This window comes from Sander lucioperca, chromosome 2 (genome assembly GCF_008315115.2).
Source record: "Sander lucioperca isolate FBNREF2018 chromosome 2, SLUC_FBN_1.2, whole genome shotgun sequence".
Classification (NCBI taxonomy): domain Eukaryota; kingdom Metazoa; phylum Chordata; class Actinopteri; order Perciformes; family Percidae; genus Sander; species Sander lucioperca.
In genome coordinates, this window is record NC_050174.1 from 24,339,489 (window position 1) to 24,365,119 (window position 25,631).

At 42.3% G+C, this 25,631-nt stretch overlaps 1 protein-coding gene across 6 annotated transcripts; it reads right to left on the reverse strand.

Moving 5' to 3' along the window:
• Nucleotides 1–37: 37 nt before the first annotated feature.
• Nucleotides 38–25,348, reverse strand: add2 (adducin 2 (beta)). 6 transcript variants are annotated; one of them, XM_035995144.1, is made up of 16 exons: nucleotides 24,942–25,348; nucleotides 21,011–21,155; nucleotides 18,954–19,151; nucleotides 18,240–18,381; nucleotides 15,440–15,591; nucleotides 12,775–12,855; nucleotides 11,921–12,070; nucleotides 11,283–11,426; nucleotides 10,883–10,981; nucleotides 10,275–10,451; nucleotides 7,091–7,336; nucleotides 5,495–5,611; nucleotides 5,293–5,379; nucleotides 5,055–5,181; nucleotides 3,295–3,381; nucleotides 38–1,422 (listed from the first exon to the last, which is right to left on the reverse strand). In XM_035995144.1, the coding sequence occupies exons 3-16, from the start codon at nucleotides 19,098–19,100 to the stop codon at nucleotides 1,163–1,165; spliced, it is 2,016 nt and encodes a 671-aa protein (XP_035851037.1). In that variant the 5' UTR covers nucleotides 19,101–19,151; nucleotides 21,011–21,155; nucleotides 24,942–25,348; the 3' UTR covers nucleotides 38–1,162. The 6 variants fall into 6 exon arrangements, with proteins under 6 accessions (XP_035851037.1, XP_035851042.1, XP_031156448.1 ...); XM_035995149.1 differs by having other exon boundaries at nucleotides 3,295–3,378; nucleotides 24,942–25,347; XM_031300588.2 differs by lacking the exon at nucleotides 21,011–21,155 and having other exon boundaries at nucleotides 24,942–25,347.
• Nucleotides 25,349–25,631: the final 283 nt, after the last annotated feature.

A 25,631-nucleotide genomic window follows, 5' to 3' on the forward strand; every position in this document is an offset into this window, starting at 1 on the left:
CTGTTAGCCAAGCAGAGAAAGATAGACAAACTTGATGTCCTGTTGGTTTTAAATCAAACTTGATCTTTAATGACTGATACATGGTAACCTTGCAACACTCACTTGTACATTCTAATATAAAATAAATTAAAACCATGAGCAAACATCACACGTCAGCATTTTGATAACAGCTACTGGTTAAAACAGAAAATAATTACAACTGTTAAGAGGTATTTTGCACACATACATACATTTAAAAGAAGATGGGGGGAAAAAGTGGAATGTTTAGTACCTTCAGTATCTTCTATTACTGGGTTTCAAACTGCATTGGCAAGCAACAATTTATTTAATGCTTTATCCTGTTTTGGGGTAGCAGAGGCATTTATAGCGACTTGTGTTTTGTTGCGAGCCAGCATATTTCCCGGCATTCTTTTTTCTTTGTTCTTCCCTGCTGCAATGACGTCAATAGGCTGATAGTTTTACACAAAACCAGCATTCAGAAGAGCACAATCAGTAGCTATCAGTATATTTCTACATGTACTGCACCTGTGTTCACACAGAATACCTGCAACATCTATCAGAGAATTAGAACCAAATCATGACTAGAAGATGCCTATGATGATGAATAAATGCAACATACTAGAATGTCAATATACATATGTCAAGTGCCTATACATATATAAGAGGTGCATAACTCAAGGAGACTTACATTTCCACTGTGTCTTGCAAAGTTGTGATTTAAAAAAAAAATGGTATGAAACAAATTTGGAGCGACAAGTGCACACAATCACACGAGCAATCCCAGTTTTAGAAAGGAAAGTGTTTGAATGCCTATACAGTGAAGTTAATGAATGGTTTCATAGCACAGCAGGTGAAAATAAGACGTGAGTGATACAGGAACTGTGTGTGTGTGTGTGTGTGTGTGTGTGTGTGTGTGTGTGTGTGTGTGTGTGTGTGTGTGTGTGTGTGTGTGTGTGTGTGAGACCACTTAGATCAGATCAGTGAGTACCAGTGTTGCAGGAAAGTATTTGCAAGTCAATTTCGTACAGCGTGTCTGTGAGTGACGTGTTAACTGACTGTGATTGAATAGATCTGATGTGGTTAACTCATCTGCTTACTCCAGCATTCACTACGAAATGTTTCCCGGTAGTATTTCACCGGGGGCCAGGTGTGCGTGAACGCCTCAGGTCTCGGCTTTCTCCTTCTGCTTCTTGCTCTTTTTCAGGAACGACGGCGGCTTGAACTTCTTTTTCTTCTTGGACGGGGACTTGGAGGGGGAGCCCTCCGGGGTACCGCCTTGGGGTTTGGGGGGCAGAGGAGCAGCAGGTGTGGAGGTGGTGTCGTTGGTGGAAAGAGCCTTCATCCCTTTCTCCAGCTCCTCGGTCGTCTGCTTCTCCTCCTCGCTGCCGTTCTGTATGGCTGGAGGGTCCGTCTTTGCCTCTTCTGCTCCGAGTATTATAATAAAGAAAAGAATGCAAAGCAAAATATTCAGCAACCAGACAGAGAGCACTGAGTGGTGGTGGAGCTGCAAAGCTACATGCTAGACATGTCACTGCAGATGAACATTCTTGGAGTACCACAGAAAAGGACAGACCGACAAGAGAGGGAGAGAGTTACAACAGATACAGTAGGTACAGGGGCAGATGGGCTGAAATGTGGCAAATGTGAATGCACACATAGCTACTGTAAGACAACAGAAGTAAAGTCTGCATTCCATTTACTTTAAGTTGGTGTAAGTAGGGCTGGGTAGCGAATTCAATACTTTTAAGGCACCGACCAAATTGCCTCGAGTAACGAAAAATGCCTCGTCATTCAATACCCAATTTTAATACCTAAGGAGTAAATCTCATCAGCGTCAGTGAGCCAACAAGCATGCAGCGTGTTTCCTACCAAGATCTAATTATGCTGGTGATTGGCTGACAGGAAAAACTCTGTTACGCACAGGTAGTAGGAGCTGAAAAACAAATGAAAAGATTTGTGCCGTAATGTGTAATGTTGTCATTTCTTTTTGTTAAAATGGATTTCATAAAATTGGTATCGGAAAAAAGCATTGTTTAGGAACCGGTATCGAAATCACTAGGGGTGGGAATCACCAGAGGCCTCACGATACGATATTATCACGATACTTTTGTCACGATACGATATTATTGCGATTATAAACACATTGCAATAATTTGCGATATATCACCTTTTTTCCAACTTCAAATGTTTTCCAATTTCCAATGATGGCCCCAAAAGGAAACTTTGTCAACATCTGTTTGTTCATCTCACTTCAATTTTATTGATTTATTGTCAAGCAGACAAACTGACCAACACATATACAATACTGTAATAGATCGATACTTGGCGTCCGTGTATCGATACAGTATTGCCACGGAAAATATCGCGATACTATGCTGTATCGATTTTTTTCCCCCACCCCTAGAAATCACGGTATTGGTATCAAAAATGTTTTGAATGATCCCCAGCCCTATGTGTGACAAACCCAGTTGTAGGGCTTGGCAATAATTCAATATGATAATTTATCGTCTTTCAATGGAATCATTTCGTGATGAAACCATATATCGAGATATCGTGATATACAATCACGTTGATAAGAACAAGCACATACTAACTCAACTTTCTCAGAAAATTAGCTGTGAAACATTTTGAGGGAATATTATTTGAAGAATTGCAGCTTTTTTTTAACATTGCACAAATTTTTGTGCATGCATGTAAACATAGTATACAGCTGGAAAACAAATATTTATTTTTTTCTGTATAATTTCACTTGAAACTACCACATTATTGATGATTATTTATCTAAAATCTCATTGTGAAAAATATTTTGTGAAAGCACCAACTGTCAACCCTACAATAACGTTGCAATATCGATATCAATGTATTTGGTCAAGAATAGACCTTTTTCACGGCAGACATGTTGACATGTCATAGTAGGACAAGCACAGGTGTATTCAAAACCATTAATGATGGCTGCATTCCACTTAGGAGAGGTCCTGGTGTTGTGCATGCTGACTCACTGAAATAGCTTACTGGGACACTTGATGGAATTGAGCCATCGTTAAGGTTATCAATTTCAGCTGTGCTTTTCCTATTATGACAAGTCAAAATGTCTGCTGTGAAAAAGGTCTATATCGTGATATCAGATTTTCTCCATATCGCCCAGCCCTATCCAGCTGTCAGTGAGCATTTGAAGCATGAGAGGAGCACAAGCAGCACTAGATCACACATGCGTCCATGTCAGACTCGCAGCAGGCTGCTGGTCAGGGACGCGGCGTGCAAAGCAAGCAGGGCGGACAGTCTGCCAAGCCTCACCTGAGAGAGGAGGGGGGCTTGGCGGGGGGCCCTTTGTGGGGGAGTTAGCGGGGGGAGACTCCTTGTCGTTCGCCACCTCCTCCCCTTCTTATACAGATACACACAAATACACACACAGTGAGGGGCAGTGAGGGATCAGCTGTCCAGGAAGTTAGAGTTGTGAACACGGTTTACATGACAGTCACAAGTGAAATCAAGCTTGCGTACGGGTGCTGTGTGCAGCCTGTTAACTTCAAAAATGAGTATCTGTACGTTTTCAAACATTTTGTACCATGCAACAAGAATTCAGCAGGGAATCTGCTGCATGTTCTACAGCACAGTATGGAGGAGGGTGAAAGACTGCACAAGCAGAGCAGTTTCTTAGTGAAAGATGTTGGAATAAGTGAAAACCTGGTAAGACATTTTAATTTGAAACTGAAAGTCTACATTGGCATTTAATGTTACACACAGCACCTTTAAGACGGTTAGAAGAAAATGTGCAATGCATTATTAGTGAAAGTGAAGGGTAGCATAGTAACTTAAGCTGCCTTTAATATACTATACAGCCAAAAGTATGTAGACACAGTAACAGGAAATTCAATCAGATGTATCAAAAATATTAAATAAATAATACACAGGGATTCTGCAGGTTTCACCAAGTCAAATTTAAGACCTTTTATGACCATTATGAATGATATTTAAGACCTTTATCACAACATCAACTAAGCCCTAAGGTCAAGCCAAGTATCACTAAACCTGCACTTCCCCATAGCTGAAGAATAAAATCTGTTTAATGTCTGTGGTACAATCCGAAAGAGACTCGCGCCAATAACATGAAAGCTGACTTTATTGCTGGCTGCAATATAAGTTGCATGTTAGTCTCATTTGTAGTCGTAATACAGCGAAATTATATTTGGACTAGCGGAAGAAAGAACTACATTCACCATGGAATTAAAAAAAATAGCATTAGAGGTAGCGTTGCATGGACGTAGGAAAATTAAGACCTGTTTAAAATGATTTAAGACCTAGAACACAATACTTCAGCGAATTTAAGACCTTTTAAGGCCTCAAATTTTGATTTTGAAATTTAGGACTTTTTAAGACCCTGCGGAAACCCTGAATACAGTTGGTCAAATAATTAAATTGCACTGTTTATACATTAATTAAGCGTTACGGTTCCCCCTTAACCTCCAGTCATTTATTTAAAATAAAAATTTTTTTTACTCTTCTGTGTATCTTTTTTATTGTCTTTGGTTTTAGTACATATTTAATCATAAATCTATTCCCTATTTTCCCCAAGCAACATTTCCGATTTCCCTTAGCACATTTCCAATTCCTCATGCATACATGATAATCAGATGAGCAAGTCTGTCTGTCTGCCTGTACCTACCTGTCTGTCTGTCTGTCTGCCTGCCTGCCTGCCTGCCTGCCTTCCTGTTTGCCTGCCTGCCTGCCTGCCTGCCTTCCTGTCTGCCTGCCTTCCTGTCTGCCTCCTTGATTTCATGTTGTTTATGGAGAATGAGAACCAGGAAATGAGTAGGGGGAAATGCAACGCTACCAAGCCACGGTCGAGCGGCGTGCACTTTTCAGGCTACGGTGTGCCTTCATGTACCTACGTATGTAGCCACGGCGTAGATTTAACGCAGAAGCATAAATCACGCTTAAATCTAGTTCTAAACCAGGGAATAAAGAGATGACTAAGTATGCAATGGTTTGTTTTATAGTACTGTAACTGCATGGTTAAGAATCTAAGTAGTTCAGATGAGTTGAATGACTCATACCATTGGTCCCTCCGTCCTGTTTCCTCTGGACCTCCTTGCGGTACTCGTCCAGCTCCTGGTCTGTCAGCTGGTTGAAGGGGTTGGGAGGTTCTGGCCCTGGTGGGACTTCAGGTGGGCTGACTGGAGACTAATAGACGAGCAGAGACACAAAATCACAGCTTTTAATACCGCAGTTAAAGAGGAAGACTTGGAGAGAAACAGAGACAGATGTTTGGCAAGCGGTGAAAGTGCAGTTTACCGGAGGACTGTCGACTGTTATAACGCTGGCGAGGACTTGAGACTGTGGTCCTGCTGTCTTCATGTCCTGACGATTCTGCTGTCGGATCTGAGGAGAGTAAATAAAACTCTTGTAAAACATTTTTGATTCATGTGACGGCGTGCAGAAGGCAAAGAGGGGGAATTGTGGGAGACAAAAAAGGCCAAACGCAGGGAGAAGTTACCTTGTTTCGTGTCTCAATCACCTCTTGAGGGTTGGTGAAAAGAGGCACAAACTGGTTTGTGGTCTCTATCTTGATGGCTGTGCTGCCAGCTTGTGTCACCTCTTCTGCCTTCAACCACTAAGGGAAAGACAACCAACATTAAACAATGATCTCACAATCCACTTTAAAAGAAATATTAGTATATATTAGTATGTCCAAATAGTAGAGGATCCTGTCTGTGTTATTTAGTCACTTGCTTCCTTTACAAAGCATTTTGTTCCCTTAAAAAGAGAGATAATGAAAACATGAAATCGTCAAGCAGCTTTGATAATGTGGATGTTTGTCCACCAGAGGGCAGACTCTGCATGGCAGTAGTCCTCACAGGGCAGGGGGCTTTCTTCTGCAATGCAGAGAAGAGGAGAAGAGGGGAGAGAGAGGAGGGTGGGAGGGACTGAGCACGAGAGAAAACAGAAAAGGGAGAGCCAAGCTCCTCCCACGGATGTAACCAGTGTCATATTGTTTTCATCGCTGCACCGCTGCTTCATCTTTTCTCTAAGGTACACAGATATAAAAACAAATTCTCCAGTGTACATAAACCCCCCCACGTGAATCAGAGAGAAAGTGTTGATTTTGGATACAGAAATACCCTTGAACACACATCGCATATAGCCAATTTATTTTCAAATCATCAGAAAGATGAGGTCATTACTCTTACTGTTTCTGTCTTTATCTTAAACCACCAGCCTTCAAGCCTTTTCTTCCCTCCCTCCCTCTCTCCTCCTCACAGCTCACTTTAATCTCTCTTGGCTCTGATCCCTCTGCACTCCAGCTTCTTTGTATTCTTTTTATTAGAGATGCTCAAATACCGGGCGCCTGGTTTGCTCACCTGGGAGAGCAGGCACCCCTATATAGAGGATTACTCCTCAACGCAGCGGCAACCAGTTCAACTCCGACCTGCGGCCCTTTACTGCATGTCATTCCCCCTCTCTCTCCCCTTTCAAGTCAAAGCTGTCCTATCCAAATAAAGGCCTAAAATGCCCAAAACATTAACACATTAAGTGGTATTGGATCAATGAGTGGACGCAAGCACTTGCCGATAACAATACCAGCATTCTATTTTTTTAAGATCCTTTTTTTGGGCATTTTCGACCTTTATTTTTGACAGGACAGATGAAGACGTGAAAGGGGAGAGAGGGGGGGAATGACATGCAGCAAAGGGACGCAGGTTGGAGTCAAACCCGGGCTGCGTCGAGGAGTAAACCTCTATATATGGGCGCCTGCTCTACCAACTGAGCTATCTGGGCGCCCGATACCAGCATTTTAGGCAGAATCAGAATCTAATTTTTATTTCTACATATCACTACAGACAGTTTACCATTCCCTCCCTGTTTGAGCAGGAAACATTACACAATGGCCACAACGTAGCATAGTCTGCACAACGTTATGGATGTTGCAATGAGTTAATGCAGACAATTGCACTGAATTGTCGGACTACCGTTGGGACCGTCACAATTATTTCACACATCTGGTTTGCAACTTCGTTTTAGACTATTTCTGATCTCCTTCTATAGTGTGATCTGTTCAATAAATCAAAAGAAATGATTCCCGGAGCCTCACAGTGGTGCGCTGACCCGGGCTGGCTTGCTCCTGGTTGACTTTTTGGTAGGTGTTGGGGGTGTTGAGCCACCGAGTCCTCTCCTGCTGCTGGCGCTGAGCGAAAGGGTGCTGCCTCAGAGCCGGGTGGACTCCGTCGTCATCAAACTGGTGGAAAGCCGTGGCGGTTGCAGGCACCTCCACCTCCCTCCGCGTCCGCGAACGCTCCAGCAGCACAGGGAAACGGTAGGCGTAGCCTGTACGGTAGCCCTGAGAAACAACAGAAGAAAGACCCTTTGGTGGACAGAATGGTGCAGAAAGCTTTCCCTATGGTCTGCTATAGCACCCTTTTACTGCACCATGTCAAGTCATGCTGTATTCAGCAGATAAAGGGATAAAAGCACCAACTCGCAATATTTTGGTCCTGATTTGGGGTCAGAGCCTAACCTTTATGGTCTTGTGTCATTGCACTCAAAGGAATAGTTCAACATTTTGGGAAATCCACTCAATGGGTTTCTTGCAGGTGACTAAATCTGCATACCAGCACCTCTGTCACTCACTTATTGACACACAATTTCTCGTTTGTTTATCCCCTACAAAAATTGAAGTGTAAAGACAAGTTGTGGTTATGTCCAGCACTATATCTTATCCATGGGCTGTGATTTTCTGGAGTCTTTTTGTCACTGTGAGATTACCAGGCAACCAGCAAAGACCCCCTGTAAAACCAGCTCTGTTTTTAATTAAACAAATGTGATATAAGATATAATTAGTGAGTTTCTACATTAGATGTGCTGGTAGGTGTATTTTGTTACTTTCAGACAGAGCCACAGGCTGTTTGTTTCCCCCTGTTTTCCAGTATTTATGCTAAGCTAGGCTAAGGCTGGCCTTATATTCAATGGGCAGATATGAGAGGAGTATGAATCTTATCACTTAACTCATACCTCTAACTGATGTCTGTGACTGTGTAGGTCACCAGCGATTAAGGTTATTTGCTGTTAAGTTACTGCGGATGCAAACTGAACATTTCACGCTGACACTTTACATTAAAAGATTTCCATCAGCAAACCACAGGGAGGCTTTTATGCTTTTATTGTGGAGCAGCTACAGGAAATGGAGCAGTATTTGTCACGGCGCTTTGGCTGTGTTCAAATGATATAGGGGAGATGGTGGAGATCATTCACATCAGACAACTCAAGGCGGTTGTAGGATTGCAAAGTTGGTGTGCGAGGGCTAAACATACTGTGCACTGATCATATAACACTATATCCATTAAATGTGGGTTGAATAATATGGACTATATGAAGGGCTTTAGCTGATGCAACGTCTTAATATTTGTTTATCTTTGATATTATCCAAGCACCTCTCTGGTTATATCTTTGCTTACAGAATAGGGCTGCACGATATTAGGAAAATATGTAATTGTGATTATTTTGACTGATATTGCGATTGCGATATGATTCACGATATTGGAGGGAATGATCATTTTTGTATCATTCTCATTGCTCTATATATATATATATATATATAAATAAATAAAATATATATAAAAAGGATTGAAGTGTGTTTTTTTGCGAGGATCTGTCCCAAACAAAGATTTCTTCTTTCTTTAGTCTGTAGGATAGGATTTGTAGGCCGGGACGTCTCTGCAGCACCACAATACTTTATTTTAGAATGATTTGACACATATTTTGCCTTTAACAAATATTGCTTCTCCCTGCGACTGGGATATTGCACTAGTTCTTATTGCGATTTCGATAAAATTGCAATTAATTGTGCAGCCCTATAACACAAAAAGACTTGGATGTTGACATGAATGGTATTTATAGCAAATACGCTAAACTCCATATACCGTAACATGAATGTGACATTATCTAACTGCCAATTTTCAATAAAAGAGGATTTACACAGCAAGTAACAGACATTTTAGGTGCTTTTTGTTGGTGGCTCAGTTTATAATATTGCATGGGAGGAGCGGTAAAAGAAGCTGCAGCCACAGCGAGCTGGATAGATAAAGAGCTGCAGCTGGTGTGAATCAGCAAAACTCCCACACACATCAAGGTAAGTAAAACCTTGGAGCGTGTCACCCTTTCAATTCGAGCAAATCTAAATAGGGGTAATCTCCCATTTTAGTATCGTAATGCCACGAAACTGGGAGATGCATTAAAAAGAGAATGTTTTAAATCAGTGCAGCAGAGACTGAGATATCCTGACTTGTATTCCCTTGTATGGGCCAAGCTCTGAAAACACTGGCTCCTCCACTTGCTATAATGGGACTCTTTCAAAGACATGTCTGGTAAATGCCTATCACACTCCATGCTCCATGCCCTCGATGCCCCTGATGAGGGTTATTTCCAAAAATGATGCATAGAAAACATTACATACAACTCCATTTTTCTACAGAACATTATGACATTTAAATGGCATTTTTGAGACAGACAATCAGGAGAAAATTAAATTAGTTTGAGACCTGTTTCTGTCTCAGGACCAAACTCTCGCGAGATCTGGCAACACAGATAAGATAACGTTAACTAACGCTGAAACAAAACTAACTTTCCTAATGCTAAATATAGCTTTTAGCTGTGTAAATATCTAAAGTTAGAAAAAGAAAATATGAATACATTATGCAAATATAACTTTTCATCCTTTTAAACAAGGCCAGGCCCATTTAGGAGACAGGAAGTGTGTACCGTCTCATACCATTGGCGCAGTAGAGAAATCGGTGGAGTGGCCCTTTAACAAAATCAATTTTTTTATCGATTTATTAACTCTCAATCATGGCTGTACACAGTTTTGTTTAATATTCTTGATATCCACGACGTTCCACTTCCAGGATTGCTCCGTTGCTCCGGATTTTAGGCCGGATATCCGTTACCTTCCACTTTCTTTGTGTTGGCATTTTAAACTCCGGTGGATTTATGAGGACTATGGTTAACCAAACAGCTAGCTAGACTATCTGTCCAATCTGAGTTTTCTCTCACACGACTAAAACAACTTTTGAACGTACACATGTTCCATCAAAACAAGTTCCTTCCCGAGGCTTTGCAGTGTCTGCCCGGTGCTTAGCGCCGCCCATGACGATTGTGATTGGTTCAAAGACATGCCAATAAACCAGAGCACGTTTTTCCCCCATCCCGGAATGCTGTGTGGACTAGACAGACCCTCCGCTGCAGCGCTGTGGAGGAAGGTCTGGCAGTGCGAGACTACCTACCAAGTTATCCATGGTTCTCATGAGGGCTTCAAACTCGTGCTCCCCGACGCGGCTCTTGTGCAGGGGTCCAAAGGTGGAGCCAGCCCAGCCCACGGTGCCGGCTACGTTGGGTTTATGGATGGTCCGGTCCAGAAGAATCAGGTTCTGTTCACCACCGGCACAGCACAAAGCTGACACCTGGCAAAAAAACAACAGATTTAGAACAAGCTGCAGCTTTTCTAAGGCCCTTTCTTATTCAGGAAAAAAGTAACTGAGCTCTCACACACACACACACACACACACACACACACACACACACTCTTGAGGGTGAAAATATAACACATGATTGACATCAACCTCTAGGCCTACAGATTTAAAGGATCAATGACCTTACAGTCACATATCTGCTTCCCCTGTTGGTCCTGTATAATTACTGCAGTGTCTTTTTGGCTCTTCTAGTGTATTACACTGCATTGCAGAGCTGCTGGCTCAATTACACTGAAAGGGTACCACGAGAAGGGCAACTGCTCAGGTGTAAAATTGGTGCATCTACATCATGTACGTATGTCAGCTCACTCTCCCACTCACACACACCTACATACATACAGTGACAGCACTGTGTGAACTACCTGGATCTGGCAGGCAGCCTGGATGTGATAGATAGTGCAAAAGGCCTCCTCCACAGACTCCCCCAGAGCCACGATGCCGTGATTCCTCAGCACCAGAACCTACACATCGTGAAATCCACATTTACACAGGAATGAAAAACCACCTTCATTATTTCGGTTATCAAGAATCACTGTAGAATATTAAAGGCACACTAAGACCACATCCCAAGTTTAGTCTCCAAGCAGCAGCACCAGCTTGAATAATTAATCCAGTGTAGGACCACATCACCTTATGTCTTTTCTTCATTCATTCATAAAGCTGGAACAACCCACGTGGGACGCACAGGAGCGGAAACTGCTCAACCAGGCAATGATACGCACGAATCAGATTAAATGTCTTTTGTCCTTGTTCTCTGCTCACCTTACAGGTTGGGCCCAGGCTCTTCTGCAGCTCCACTCTGTCCTCCTCCTCCTCCATGACTCCGTTGTAGTCGTAATAAGCCACGTCACCGACCAGCAGGGCCTCATGGGACAGAGGCAGGAGGCCGCACTTCATTGCTGAAACCTGGAGACGGTTAGCCGTCAGTTTGTGGCGGCAAAGGTCAGGAAACAGGCTCATATTCACAGTGTTGACGTCACAAAGTCCAAGCAACAAACTGTCAACAGCGATAGATGAATGTGTGGCTACAGCTTGCAGGCCGATTAACATTGTAGAGGACGAGGGTTGGCTTGAAATAAGTCACATTGAATCCAACGACTGCACATTTGAATTGCCTCTGAGAGCCACCACTATATGCAACATTAGCATGAAGCAATATTTGTCCGCTCCTATGTTGATAAGAGCATCACAAACTTGAAAAATATCTGCTTTAAAGTACATTAAGAACAGATAACAAATGTGCGATTAAATATTTTCATCAATTGACAGCCCTAGTTATTACTAAATCCCTCATTCTTCCATGTGTATCTGGATATGAGCAGCAGAAGTGTAAAGGTGTCTCCTCTGAACAGGACAGGACAGACCTGTGAGCTAATGCTAATGCTCCCAGGCTGACTCACCGCAGCCGTGGCCGGTGTGTGGAGGTGAAGCAGACAGCGAACGTCTGGCCGGGCAGAGTAGATGGCCGAGTGCAGGCTGAACTTCTCTGGGTCCACGTCCAGGTTGGTGCTGCCCTTCTCCACCACTTCACCCAGGATGTTCACCTTTACCTGGAAACCACATAAAATCCATAAAATGAGAAACACCTCTCAATACAAAACCACCTTTAACTGTGACCGCAGTTTTCTATATCCACAACGTTCCACTTCGGGATTGCTCAAGTTCTGCCGGAAATTCCATCAGATGCCACTCTTTTTGGATGTCCGTTACCTTCTGCTTTCTCTGTGTTGGCATTTTAAACTCCAGACGATTTCTGAGGACTATGGTTAACTGCTCCTCAGATCTCTGCAGGGTAAATCCAGACAGCTAGCTAGACTATCTGTCCAGTCTGAGTTTTCTATTGCATGACTAAAATAACTTTTGAACGTACACGTTCCACCAAAACACGTTCCTTCCTGAGGCTATTTTGCAGAGGCACCGTTGCTCCATCTGGCGCTTTGACGATTGTGAATGGTTTAAAGAAATGCCAATAAACCAGAGAACGTTTTTCTCCCATCCCGGAATGCCATGTGGACTAGCCAGACCTTCCTCCGCAGCGCTGTGGAGGAAGGTCTGGTAATGCGGGACTATGACCTCAGTAATAAACGTACAATTAAATTTACACTGACAGTATCAACAAAAACTGAACATATACATTTAAAAGGTAGAATCTAAGGCAGAGCTGTTGTACTGATTGCATTAGCCTGCACAGGTGTACTTAATAAAGTGGCCACTGAGTGTATGTGTAACCTTAATCCCAACTGTGATTACTCACCAGACTGGATCCAGTCACCTCACTGTAGGCCAGGCCGTCTGAAAGCACCAAGAAGTGTTCCTGTTCTTTACTGACACGCAGCTGTCAGGGAGGAAGAGGGGCATTAGGAAACACAGACAGCTGATGGAAGTAAACATATGCTCATCTAAGATAATATGAGGTTGTGGTAAAAGCCTGTCCCTTAAATTCCGCTGTAATTTAATTTGCACTTCAAATATATGGAAACAAAAAAAAATAGAAAAATTGAGTTGATCATGCTGATTTTGTTTGAAAAAATAAATATCACGCGAGAATCGCAGGATCATATATCACGAAAATCCAACTTGTCAGGCTTCAAGCAGAGACGGTTTAGCACCAAGGCGCCCCAGCTCAGAGTAACAGTATCTGTGTCAGGTTGTTTCTCCACTGCCACGCCTCTTTAGGAGACTAGCAGCTGGTCCTGAGTTTATTAATGCCAATGGGAGAAGTGAACGTGAACACAGATTATGACCAGTTCTTACAGCCCATAGTCATCAAAGTAAATATTGGAGCAATTTTTCACAGTTCATAAAAATTCTGACTAGGGCTGGGCAATATATCCGTATTATATCGACATTGATATACTGTATGAGGCTGGATATCGTCTTCAATTTTAAGTGTTGTCTGGTTTTAGAGGCTGCATTACAGTAAAGTGATGTAATTTTCAGAACTTACTGTACCAGACTTATTAGCTGTTTATTTGCCTTTACCCACTTAGTCATTGTATCCACATTATTGATGATTATTCATCAAAACTCTCATTGTGTAAATATTTGGTGAAAGCACCAATTGGACTGTATCGCCGTCAACAATATCGACATCGATGTATTTGGTCAAAAATATTGTGATATTTTATTTTCTCCATATCGCCCAGCTCTAATTCTGACACTCAAATGGGATTTTTCAAACAGACAATCAGGAGAAAATTAACTTTGTTTCGAAACCGGTTTCTGTCTCAGGAACAAACTCTCACGAGATCTGGCAACACAGATAAGCTAAGACATGATAGACAGACGGTTCATCCAATCACCTGATAGGTATTTTTTGAAAGTGCTAGCCTTTTTCCATTCAGTTTCCAATGACGGCTTCTCAGATGGTTCTGTGTAACAAGCCATGTGGCGCGTCAGGTTACCTTAAGACTGCTGTTGACTAGATAGATAGATAGATAGATAGATAGATAGATAGATAGATAGATAGATAGATAGATATATATACACACACACACACACACACTCACCTAAAGGATTATTAGGAACACCTGTAAGATTTCTCGTTAATGCAATTATCTAATCAACCAATCACATGGCAGCTGCTTCAATGCATTTAGGGGTGTGGTCCAGGTCTAGACAATCTCCTGAACTCCAAACTGAATGTCAGAATGGGAAAGAAAGGTGATCTAAGCAACTTTGAGCGTGGCATGGTTGTTGGTGCCAGACGGGCTGGTCTGAGTATTTCACAATCTGCTCAGTTACTGGGATTTTCATGCACAACCATTTCTAGGGTTTACAAAGAATGGTCTGAAAAAGTAAAAAACATCCAGTATGTGGCAGTCCTCTGGGCGAAAATGCCTTGTTGATGCTAGAGGTCAGAGGAGAATGGGCCGACTAATTCAAGCTGATAGAAGATCAACTTTGACTCAAGTAACCACTCGTCACAACTGAGGTATTCAGCAAAGCATTTGTGAAGCCACAACACGAACAAACTTGAGGCGGATGGGCTACACCAGCAGAAGACCCCACCGGGTACCACTCATCTCCACTAAAAATAGGAAAATGAGGCTACAATTTGCACGAGCTCACCAAAATTGGGGGATGTTTTCTTGGCACACTTTAGGCCCCTTAGTACCAATTGGGCATCGTTTAAATGCCACAGCCTACCTGAGCATTGTTTCTGACCATGTCCATCCCTTGATGACCACCATGTACCCATCCTCTGATGGCTACTTCCAGCAGGATAATGCACCATAGATATGGCTATAACACAGATATGTCTGTGCGTTTTCACGCTTCAACACTTCTCAAATACACAAACACACCCACATCAATCACCTTTCCAATGATGTCAGGCACACCCCAGAGTGTCAGAGTATATGGGAGCTGTACCACTTTTAATTTGGGTATGACATTTAGACCAAAATGCAAGGAATTTCAAGCGTTTCTTCAGCCACTTCTGTCTACAACAGTCGAGAACCCTTTTGCAATTATGTAATCTCATAATGTCATTTGAAAACTGCTGCCCTGATTAAAAAAACAATGCAACTGATCTCAGCTGGTATTCTGTCTGGAATGGACATTCATAAGTGACCCCAAACTCTTGACCGGGTGTGTGTGTGTGTGTGTGTGTGTGTGTGTGTGTGTGTGTGTGTGTGTGTGTGTGTGTGTGTGTGTGTGTGTGTGTGTGTGTGTGTGTGTGTGTATCTTGTATCTAGTTCACCAAACCAGCCTGATCCACTCAGTTAATTCCAGATATAAGCTAGACTCCCGCAGAAGACCAAAGCTGGTCTTATGGTGGGCTCTGACCACCAACAGCCAGTCAAACTGAACCTACCACTGATGTGATGAAGTCTGTTCAATAGGTATGTGTTCTGCCTCACAACAAAAGGGGAAAAAAGATTAAGTCAGGAGTGTAATAAGGTAGTGGGACTAACAGTGAGACAGGTGCGGCTGATCTGGGCCCAGCCGTACAGGTCAAACAGGCGATGGACACTAGCCAGCTTGCAGCGCATCAACCTCTCCCCCTTCACCATGCTGCCAGGCTCCCAGCCCTGCAGGTCATTGATGGGAGTCACCATCATCATGTCTGTAGAGAAAAGGGGAGAGAGAACAGAGAGAGGGAGAGAGAGAGAGTAAGAGAGCAGTGAAGATGATGGTCTGCAGACACAAAAGGTAAGTAGGAGAGTGGTTAGTCTATATCCACGACGTTCCACTTCCGGGATTGCGCCGGTGCTGCCAGAAAGTCCGCCGGATGTCACTCTTTTCGGCTGGATGTCCGTTACCTTTCGTTTCCTTTGTGTTGTAATTTTAAACTCTGGTGGATTTATGAGGACTATGGTTAACTGGTCCTCAGATCTCTGCAGGGTAAATCCAGACAGCTAGCTAGACCATCTGTCCAATCTGAGTTTTCTGTTGCACGACTAAAACAACCTTTGAACGTACACGTTCCACCAAAACAAGTTCCTTCCTGAGGCTTTGTTGCAGCGGCACCGTGGCTCCGTCCGGCGCTAAGCACCGCCCACTACAATTGTGATTGGTTTAAAGAAATGCCAATAAACCAGAGCGGGTTTTTCCCCCATCCTGTGTGGACTAGCCAGACTCTCCTCCGCAGCGCTGTGGAGGAAGGTCTGGCAATGCTAGACTAAAGAGTGGTTGATTCTTTTCAAGGTAACCATTTCAACATAAAGAAGGTGACATTGATAGAGCAACTTTAAAAAAATGATTATAGTACAAGGACTTTGGTGAGCTCATATCATCCCCAGCATAGCTCTGCCAAACTTCGGCCTGAGCATGGCCACATCTACCATTGTGGACACAGATGTCCAAAGCTTTTCCCCCAAAAAGTGATTTAACTGGCTAAAATAAACTTGTACAACACCAAGATATGACTTGTTCCTCTGTCTGATCATCATCACCGTCATTGATTGTGGGTGGTGGGTGACTGAGTAGGCGGGGAAGTGGATTATCTTGTCGTAACTATACGATCTTTGGTCAACGCGGTGGTTGTTGGATATAATCTCAACTAGTCTCGCGTTTGAAGCTACTGTTTTTAGGGTTGCAAATTGTAAGCACTTTCCTTAATTGATCATTGGTAACATGAACATGATGAATAAAGCGATTAATCGTAATTAAAACGTAACTTATATTTTGCTTGTATACTAAACAATACCAAATGCTTTTAATTCCTCAAGAATTACATTACATGTTATTTAGCTGACGCTTTTATCCAAAGTGACTTACAATTATATCAATTATATCAGAAGTTGCACGCCTCTGGAGCAACTAGGGGTTAAGTGTCTTGCTCAGGGACACATTGGTTGATGTATCGCAGTGGGAATCGAACCCAGATCTCCCACACCAAAGGCATGTGTCATATCCACTGCGCCATCACCCATCCGCCTATCAAGTACAGCTTTATTTCCACAGCATACATAACCATTAGTTCTTAAAGAGATCTTAAAATGCTCAAAAAAATGCTCTGAGCCTGAGCAGAGTTCTAATGAGCCAGGATAATAATGAAAACCTGTGTGGGTGTACTGGGCGTTTAACGCTAATGAAACAATTACAACAAGTACTGTACATTGTGATAGTTTTCTCTCTGTGGACAAGGTATGTTAAATGAAACGGTTAATTGCAGCTACTGTATACACTGTACTTGTTTTCATAACTTTGATATAATCTTATAGTGGCACCGCAATAGGCCTTTCTCACAGAAGACGTTTTAGGTTGAAGTAAAGTGCATCATTGTCAGAGCTGCTTCCGAATGAAGTTTTATGTAGAACGAAAAAATATGCAAACACTTTTGTTTGAACTTAGTCAACCTGCCCGTCTTTCTCTGTCAGCAAACCCACGATGCCACATATGAGGAAGTCACTATTCCTCCTCCCAGCCAGTGTTTCTACCCTTAAGGTGTGCCAGTGAACAAGTATGCACAATACGGGGCGCCGTATTCAGTCCGAACATAAGAGCATAACACTTCGACTATGAGCACCCAGGCTAACAACAGAAACTTGGGTAACAATTGACTTGAAGGTATCTACATAAGAGTGACATGACACTGTCATGAACACATGACCCCTAACCATAACTTGTCATGACAAAAACCGAATGACACTTACTAAAAGAAGCGTTATGTCATAAATGTTTATGACTTGTTTATGTTTATGACTAGGGTTGGGTATTGTTTGGATTTTTACGATTCCGATTCCTAAACCGATTCTTGAAAAACTGAAAAATGACATCAAAGATGTAATATGTTTACTAGCGATCACGTGCAGTGAATGGTTAATATGCTTTTACATCTGTTTTGGTAAGCCCAGAGGGAAAATATGGCATTTTAAAAGTAGCCTACATTTACGGTAGCTAGCTAACGGTAGACTACAGAGAAAGTGTGACATTTTTACATCCGTTTCGGAGCGACAGAGGGAAAATATTTCAGTCGACACATTAATTGGAACTGAAAGGAGGAAACGAAATTTATATTCTAATCCGGTCCGATTCCTACCGGTTGCGTAGGAACCGGTTCCATAGTGGAACCGGGTTTCGGTACCCAACCCTATTTATGACACATTCAGGACAGTGTCATGTCACTCTTACGTCGATACCTTCAAGTAAAATGTAACCGAAACTTGTTGCTAAAAATGCATTGCTCAGGCAATAATGAAACACTAGGGTCAGTGTTGCTAAAGTAAATGCAGTATGTTAGAGATTTATTTGAAAGTCTTGTGTACGTACTAGAAGGGGTGACAGGCAGGGCGGCCGGGGCGCCATGCGACGCCATGAAATCAGCCAGCTGTCTCAGTGCCCATAGGTTGGATGAGCTGCCACCCTTCTTCATCTGTTCCTGGATCAGCACATCCAGCTCCTCCCTGAATGACTACACACACACAAACACATGTATTAATATATGATCTCACACACACACACACACACACTCACAGACCACACATTACAAATCATTTCAGTTTCATAATAATACTCAATGTGTAGGAGCTGAACATTTCTGTCTTTGGCGACCCCTGAATTGTCTCATTTTTCCACAAAGAAAAAGTTATGCCATCAGAATGATTTGAAAGACGCTTATAAATCGCATACAAATTCAGGAGGGCTTTGAACACACTCCTACACTACAGGGGCGAGGGCGAGTAAACACATTTAATGAGTCAGCCTCTCTCCATCAGTCCTTTCACCTCTTCACTTCACACAACTTCATCAGCGTCATGTAGCCTCACTGTTGCTCTCCCATATGCAGGAGCACACATAGTCATGCACTCAGAATGGGGTCCAGCACTGACTGCAGCTCAAGCTGTCAAGTGGCATTTGCAAACAGATTTATTGTAATGTGAGGAGACAACCACATCTAGAGGAGAGGGAAAAGAGAAAGAGGAAGAAAGAAGAAAAAGGCTTAAGACATTAAATCATTCACACACTGAGACACAGCCATCTCACCGGACTCTGAAGGAGGCTGGAGATGCGTTTCTTATGCTGGGGTCCGGAGCTGGGTGTGGAATGCTGAGGAGACAGGAGGCCCTCAGGGACCCCATCACTGGGGCTGCGCTGCACCGGGGTGCCTTTGGGAGTGGGCGACTTGCTCATCTTCTACTGTTTTGCAGTTGATGTCTTCCAACCAGGGGTGGGTTTGGATAACTGTAAAGAAAGAGTGTCAATATTATAAATGCTGCTTAAATAGTACTTTTTAGATCACTGCCATAACGCAAGAGTTAGACATAAACTACAGTTGTGCAAATTTAATTTATACTTTTTAGACTGTTAATGGCAGCTACAGGTAACCATTTAATGGAATTGTTTGACATTTTAGAAAATATGTTTTTTCGCTTTCATTTCAGAGTTAGATGAGAATATCCATACTCTCATCTGTCCGTTAATTATGAAGATACAGCTAACATCTAGTTAGCTTACTATAGCACAAAGACTGGAGGCAGGGGGGAAATAGTTATGAGTTAAGAGTAAAAATGAAAAGGTATGGGTTTACGGGGGTTGTGTAGCAAGCTGGGGTTCAGTGTCTTGCCCGAGGACACTTGGACACGTGGACAGGCGGAGCCCTGGATCGCACCGCCGGCTCTACCTCCTACTGCTGCAGACCACTGAGCATCTAGACTTTCCAACCCTGACTTTGACTATGGACCTTTTTCACGGCAGAGTAGGAAAAGCACAGGTGTATTCAAAACCATTAATGATGGCTGCATTCCACATAGGAGAGGTCCTGGTGTTGTGCATGCTGACTCACTGAAATAGCTTACTGGGATACTTGATGGAATTGAACCATCGTTAAGGTTATCAATTTCAGCTGTGCTTTTCCTACTATGACAAGTCCAAATGTCTGCTGTGAAAAAGGTCCATTCTAGAGTTTTGCGAGTGACATGGGGAAAGCCAGGTGTGGCTCGGTATGCTTGCAAAAACCACTACTTTTCTCAGACCCCCCTCCTTTAGACATGTCCCTAATTTACTTTATAGCATTGAGTGACATCCACACAAACAAACAAATGACATCCTTTGAGCAACAATGGCAGGTACAGATTGCCAAATGCCAGCATTTAGCCACAGTTTGGATTCTTTAACTTACAAGTGATGAGATGCAGTCCATTATAATACAGAAAAATACAGTTAATTCAGCCTAAGAACAGTCTGGACATCAGCCTGAAGGCACATCATAAGTCAGAAACACATTACAAATTGCACACTTATTAGAATAATGGAGCAATTCATGGCAACTGGACCGACCCTTCCTTACGGCAGCAGCATGAGTTAAGCTAGCCAAAAGATGATACTAACAGACACAAGCTGCTGACAACTAAACAAGTGTTGAGCTTTCTCTAGCCAGTCTTGCTCCATCATGAAGGAAACATAAAGGACACAGTTTGTATTTTGATAAATGTTTCAATTCATCACTTCCTCTTCATACCTAATATGAAATTAACCGAGCGGGCAAAAGAGGTGAACGTGCAGTGCAACGGTAATGGGGCTATGATATGATTAAAAGATTAAAGAAGGAAAATTAAAGACATTAGAAAAAAAAAGCAAGTCTATGAAATTAAATAGACTAAATAAAATTGTAGTAATTATAGTAGCCATATGCTCTGAACGCAGCCGCCATAATCCTGTTCATTGCTATCATGGCTTATACTAAGAACTCTAAGTAAATGTGCAAATGGAAGAAGTGCAGTGAGCAGAAGTTTGTTTAATCTTCCTGAGCCTATGCTTCAAGCAGTCCACAAAAGCCCTGCCTCAGGATCCAGAGGTGCACACCAGCCCAAACTACGAAGAGACCCAGCAAAGAGAATTAAACATTAAATAACAATAGTCAGTTCAATCAATACGCTCATTTATGTACATTTAAACCCCAAGCAAATCCTTTTCTATCTTGCATTGACATGAAAACAGAGTTTCCTGCCAGCAATTGCAAAAATAAACAGTATATTTGAGTACACGTTAAGCCTGGACTTCTTCGTATTTTTTAAATGTCAGCATTAAGATGAAAAACCTACCCTCACATTAAGGATGCTGTATTCCTCAGGGTACAGGCCGAGTGGAAGAGCAGAGCTATACAACATGCAGCATTAGCAGAGCAAACGCGGAGACAGCAGCATCAGATCCACTAACAGGAAGTTAGCTAGTGATACGGCTCGGTAATTGGAGAAAGAGTAAAGAGTTACCGTAAGGCCCTTTAGAGAAGAGATGGCCACTCCCCGACACTCACACAAACACACAAACACACACACACACACACAGCTGCAGGGAGCAGATAAGGTCCCAGGCACACCACACCCTCTCTCCTGTGCAACTGACTCATTTACTTTATAAGTTTCATTACTGTTTACATAACTATTTGTGCATCTCTGATCACATGCATTGTCAATCCCAAATCCCATTCCTTGTGTCTCTAGCATTCGGGGCAAGCTTTTAAGATGCTCACTCTAATAGCACAAGAGAAACTTACATCTGATCCATGTGCAATTCTAAATCTCATTGCATTGCACACGAGATACTCTGATGGATGACTAAAACCTTTAATGTGGTTTCTGGAGAGAAAAAAGAAAACTGTGCACTTTAACTCGACAGTGCCAGGCTTCCTGCTCTCAAAAGCGCCGAAACGTTACATCAGCTATCCAACATCATCAGCCATTCACTAAAGCACTAACTAAACTGCCCAAGAACACACAACACACTGAGGGATCTGGCTGCTGGCCCACCATCGCTTCTTCCTCCTCTTATCCTTAGCATCATCACCTCACTTTTGTTTCAGAAAACCTCAGGAAGTAGGGGAGCCGCCAGTCGTTCCTCTTCTATAGCTGCATTCTTATCAGACTGCAAAAGCAGAATTTCAGTTGTTTAAATAGTTTAATACTATTAAACTAATATTTGATGTAGTTGGCCTATCCTTCACCAGAACACACCAATCAATGAATGTATTGCTACTGTCTCTGCTGGGGGATAGTACTCAGATCTTTGGCCTAATCCGTACCTTAAAACCCCATTATTTATTCAACATTATGTTTACATATACATGCCTGTATTGACTGCTGTAAATCTACCCACTTGAAGGGGGTTTTACGAGATCTGTATCTGGGCACTGACATCCAACAGCAGAGAGGCAGATAGGGGTATAATTACCTAAGTAGCTCTGGATTGATTTTCATTTGCTTTGCTTTCATTAAGTGTATGTCATAATGGCTGGTCAGTGGATCCCCATCAGTTATGCAACTAGTTTCTATAAAAACTCAATCAAACCAAATATCTATAATAAAATAACAAAGATCAATACGTGTAATCATGTTCAAAACTATTTGAAAATGATTTCCAAACAAAGCAAGTTTTTACTTCCTAAACTTACTGCAACTCCTATTGGTCCATTTTGATGTTAAACACCACGCTATAATCTAATGTAAAAACGTGTTTAGATGTCACACATTAGCCTGTTTGAGAATGAATGAAAAAGTCTGCACTACTTAGCCTTGATTACTTCTGTATCGCATACACCTACAGTATAATTAAAAACTCGACTGCATTTTGTGGCCGGGTTGGGTCAGCGGTAGACCAGGCACACACATACTGAGAGGTTTATGCCTCGATGCAGAGGTCCAGGGTTCGAATCCGACCTGTGACGATTTCCTGCATGTCTTCCCCCTCTCTCCCCTTTCTCACCTAGCTGTCCTGTCAAAAATTAAAGGCGGAAAAGCCTAAAAAAAATAATCTTAAAAAAAAAAAAAAAAAAAAACAACTGCATTTTTATTGAACATAATTGTTTCAGGACTTTCATTCTAATATTCAACAGAGTAAGATAAACCTACACTAAACTAAATTATGATGGCGTGTTAATATAACTTACAAGTGCACTGTTGCTCTATTCAACGCCCAACTAAATGGACTCATTAACTCTAGACATCTAGCAGACTGAGTGCTTTCCAGAAGTGCAGCATACACAAAACGCATAAATGATGTAGAGGTGGAATCACTTCTGTTGAGTCTATGCTGGGCATTCTAGTCTCTGCGCAGTCTCTAATGGGACATTTGGCATCCCCCTACATGTAAATAAACAATATCAAAATATAGCAAACACTTAAGAAAAGGAGCAAAAGGAAAAGCAGCTGAAGACAGGTGATGGACTCCATTACAGTCGAGGGAGTTTTAAAGAGGTTTCTATTTCATTAACTACATAGTATTGGATTATAATTGAACTCCAGAAATTGCAACTCCAACAAACTGCAAATATATATAGCTCATACAAGTTTAATAAAGAGAGCTTATAGTGTCTTTTGGTCAGAGAGGTAGATATCCCATAGTCATTACTGCTTGTTTACTTGGCCCAAACGGAAGAGGATTAGGGCCACATGTGAATAAATGTATTTGAGTTCTGAGTTTTAAAGTCAGAAGTCACAATTCTGACTTTAAACTCAGAACTCTAATACACGTTCCGCATGTGGCCCTAATCCTCTACCGTACCCCTCAAAATATCATGTTTGATTTTCAAAAACACACTTGATATTAAGATTTGTGAAGCCGTATTGCAATGTGTTAGAGCTGCAAAGATCAATCAATAAATCGATTAGTTATTAATCAACAGCTATTTTGATAAGCGATGAATTGGTTTGAGTCATTTTTTTAGGAAAGGTTATAAAAAAAATCAGTGATTCCAGCTTCTTAAATGTGAATATTTTCTAGTTTCTTAACTCCTCCGTGACAGTAAACTGAATATCTTTGAGTTGCGGACAAAACAAGACATTTGAGGACGTCATCTTGGGCTTTGGGAAACACTGACATTTTTCATCATTTTCTGGCATTTTATAGACCAAACAACTAGTCGATTAATCGGCAAAATAATCAACAGGTTCATCGATAATGAAAATAATCGTTGCAGTCCTACAATGTATAATCACAGTTCCTATATCTATCATTCAAGTAGGACTAATAAAAGGCTTCATGTAAGACACTTGAGTAATTCTACACCTGACATTATTTAGATTAGGGTTAATAATATAAACTAAATTCCACTATCATTGACTTTAACATCAACTTTCATCCATCCTATGTTTGCCTAGTGCAGAGGGGAGATTAAAATCTGCAAACCCCACTCCCACCATGGGGGAGGAGAGGAGGACAGGCTTATTGACCAGGTACTCATGCGAGTGCAGGGCAACATTGTGTATTGTGTATATTTCAACGCACAATATCGTTTGATGACTTTTTAGCATCCTCCGTTCCTTCACCCACCCGCTAGCGGCCCGCGCTCTGCATGGCTGCCTAGCAACAATCGCACGCGCTGCAGCATCAGCACCAGCGGATCCGCTAATGGCCACCCGCAAAATGCAGAGCGAGCACCAGCAGCGAAGGCTCAACGCTGCACGACTCTCTGTGAAGAACCGAGCAAACGTGCATTTAAAAACAATCGCTTTCATTTTCAAATGAGCAAAATAGCTCATCACGCCCCGCGTATCATTCCTAACAGCGTCCGGTACAAACACACAGGATGGGCGACTGCAAAATAACAAAAAGCCATCGCTGGCACGCTAATGAGCGAGATTAGACGGTGCATGGCTAAAGCACTAGGAAGCCACTGCCATCACAGACTCGCAGTCTCACTCTAGGAATACACGACATCCACTGCACATATGGGACCTTGAACGTCCCGGGCCTTCATCTGACGAAAAGACAGCATGGGCAATATGGAGAGGGTGCTGTGCGTTATAGCACTATGCTATTTTAATAATAGTATACAAGCACATATATCAATTTAACCGTAGGAAGGGAGCGGGATGCACCGACAACACCATTAAACATCAGGCATAAGGACACGGAGACTTCATCGGCGCACACAGCTCATGCACGCGTCTGGGAGGACCTATGCTACGCCCAGCCATTTAACCATGATTGCCTTTTTCGACACAACTAAACACAAATGTTAGCAGGCAGCATACTCACCTCAGTGCATCATCCTCAGGACCGTGTCTTCTGTGTGGGTGCGGCACACCCACATCCGTCCTCGGAAGAAGCAGATGTAGTTAATTACAACAAATCTGTCAGTGTTGGCTTGCGACCCTGGGGTTCCTTTGTCAGACTATTTCAGGGCCTCAGCTGGTACCAAGTCAATGGATCCTGATGTTTTTCATCGCTCGGTGCGCCTGGACCAGCCCACTGCCACGCCTGTCCACAGTCTGACACCCAAGGGCTCCCGCTCATACACCTACAGTGGGGATCAATCTTTGCACTGCGCTTAGTTATTGTGTTTATAAAGCCATACATATAACGTACAGCCCCTGCTGGATATCTAATGCTGTCTCCTAAAACGTTGTTTAGTTGGCTATAGGCCCAGCTCAAGTCAGACAAAATATATCCCATCAAACAGGCGCCACCTTCTGTTCTAATGGAGAACAACATGTACACTGTAGTACAAAAATAAAAATACTGAAGCCCACAAAAAAGTAACACTATACAAGTACTATACTTAAGAAGTTTAAGGTACTTGTACTTTAGAGTATTTCCATTTTCTGCCATTTTAAACTTCTACTCTTCTACATTTCAGAAGGAAATATTGTCTCTTATTTATTTAACAGCTGTGGTTACTTAGTTACATTGAAAATTAAGATTTCCCATAAAAACACAGTTAGATAG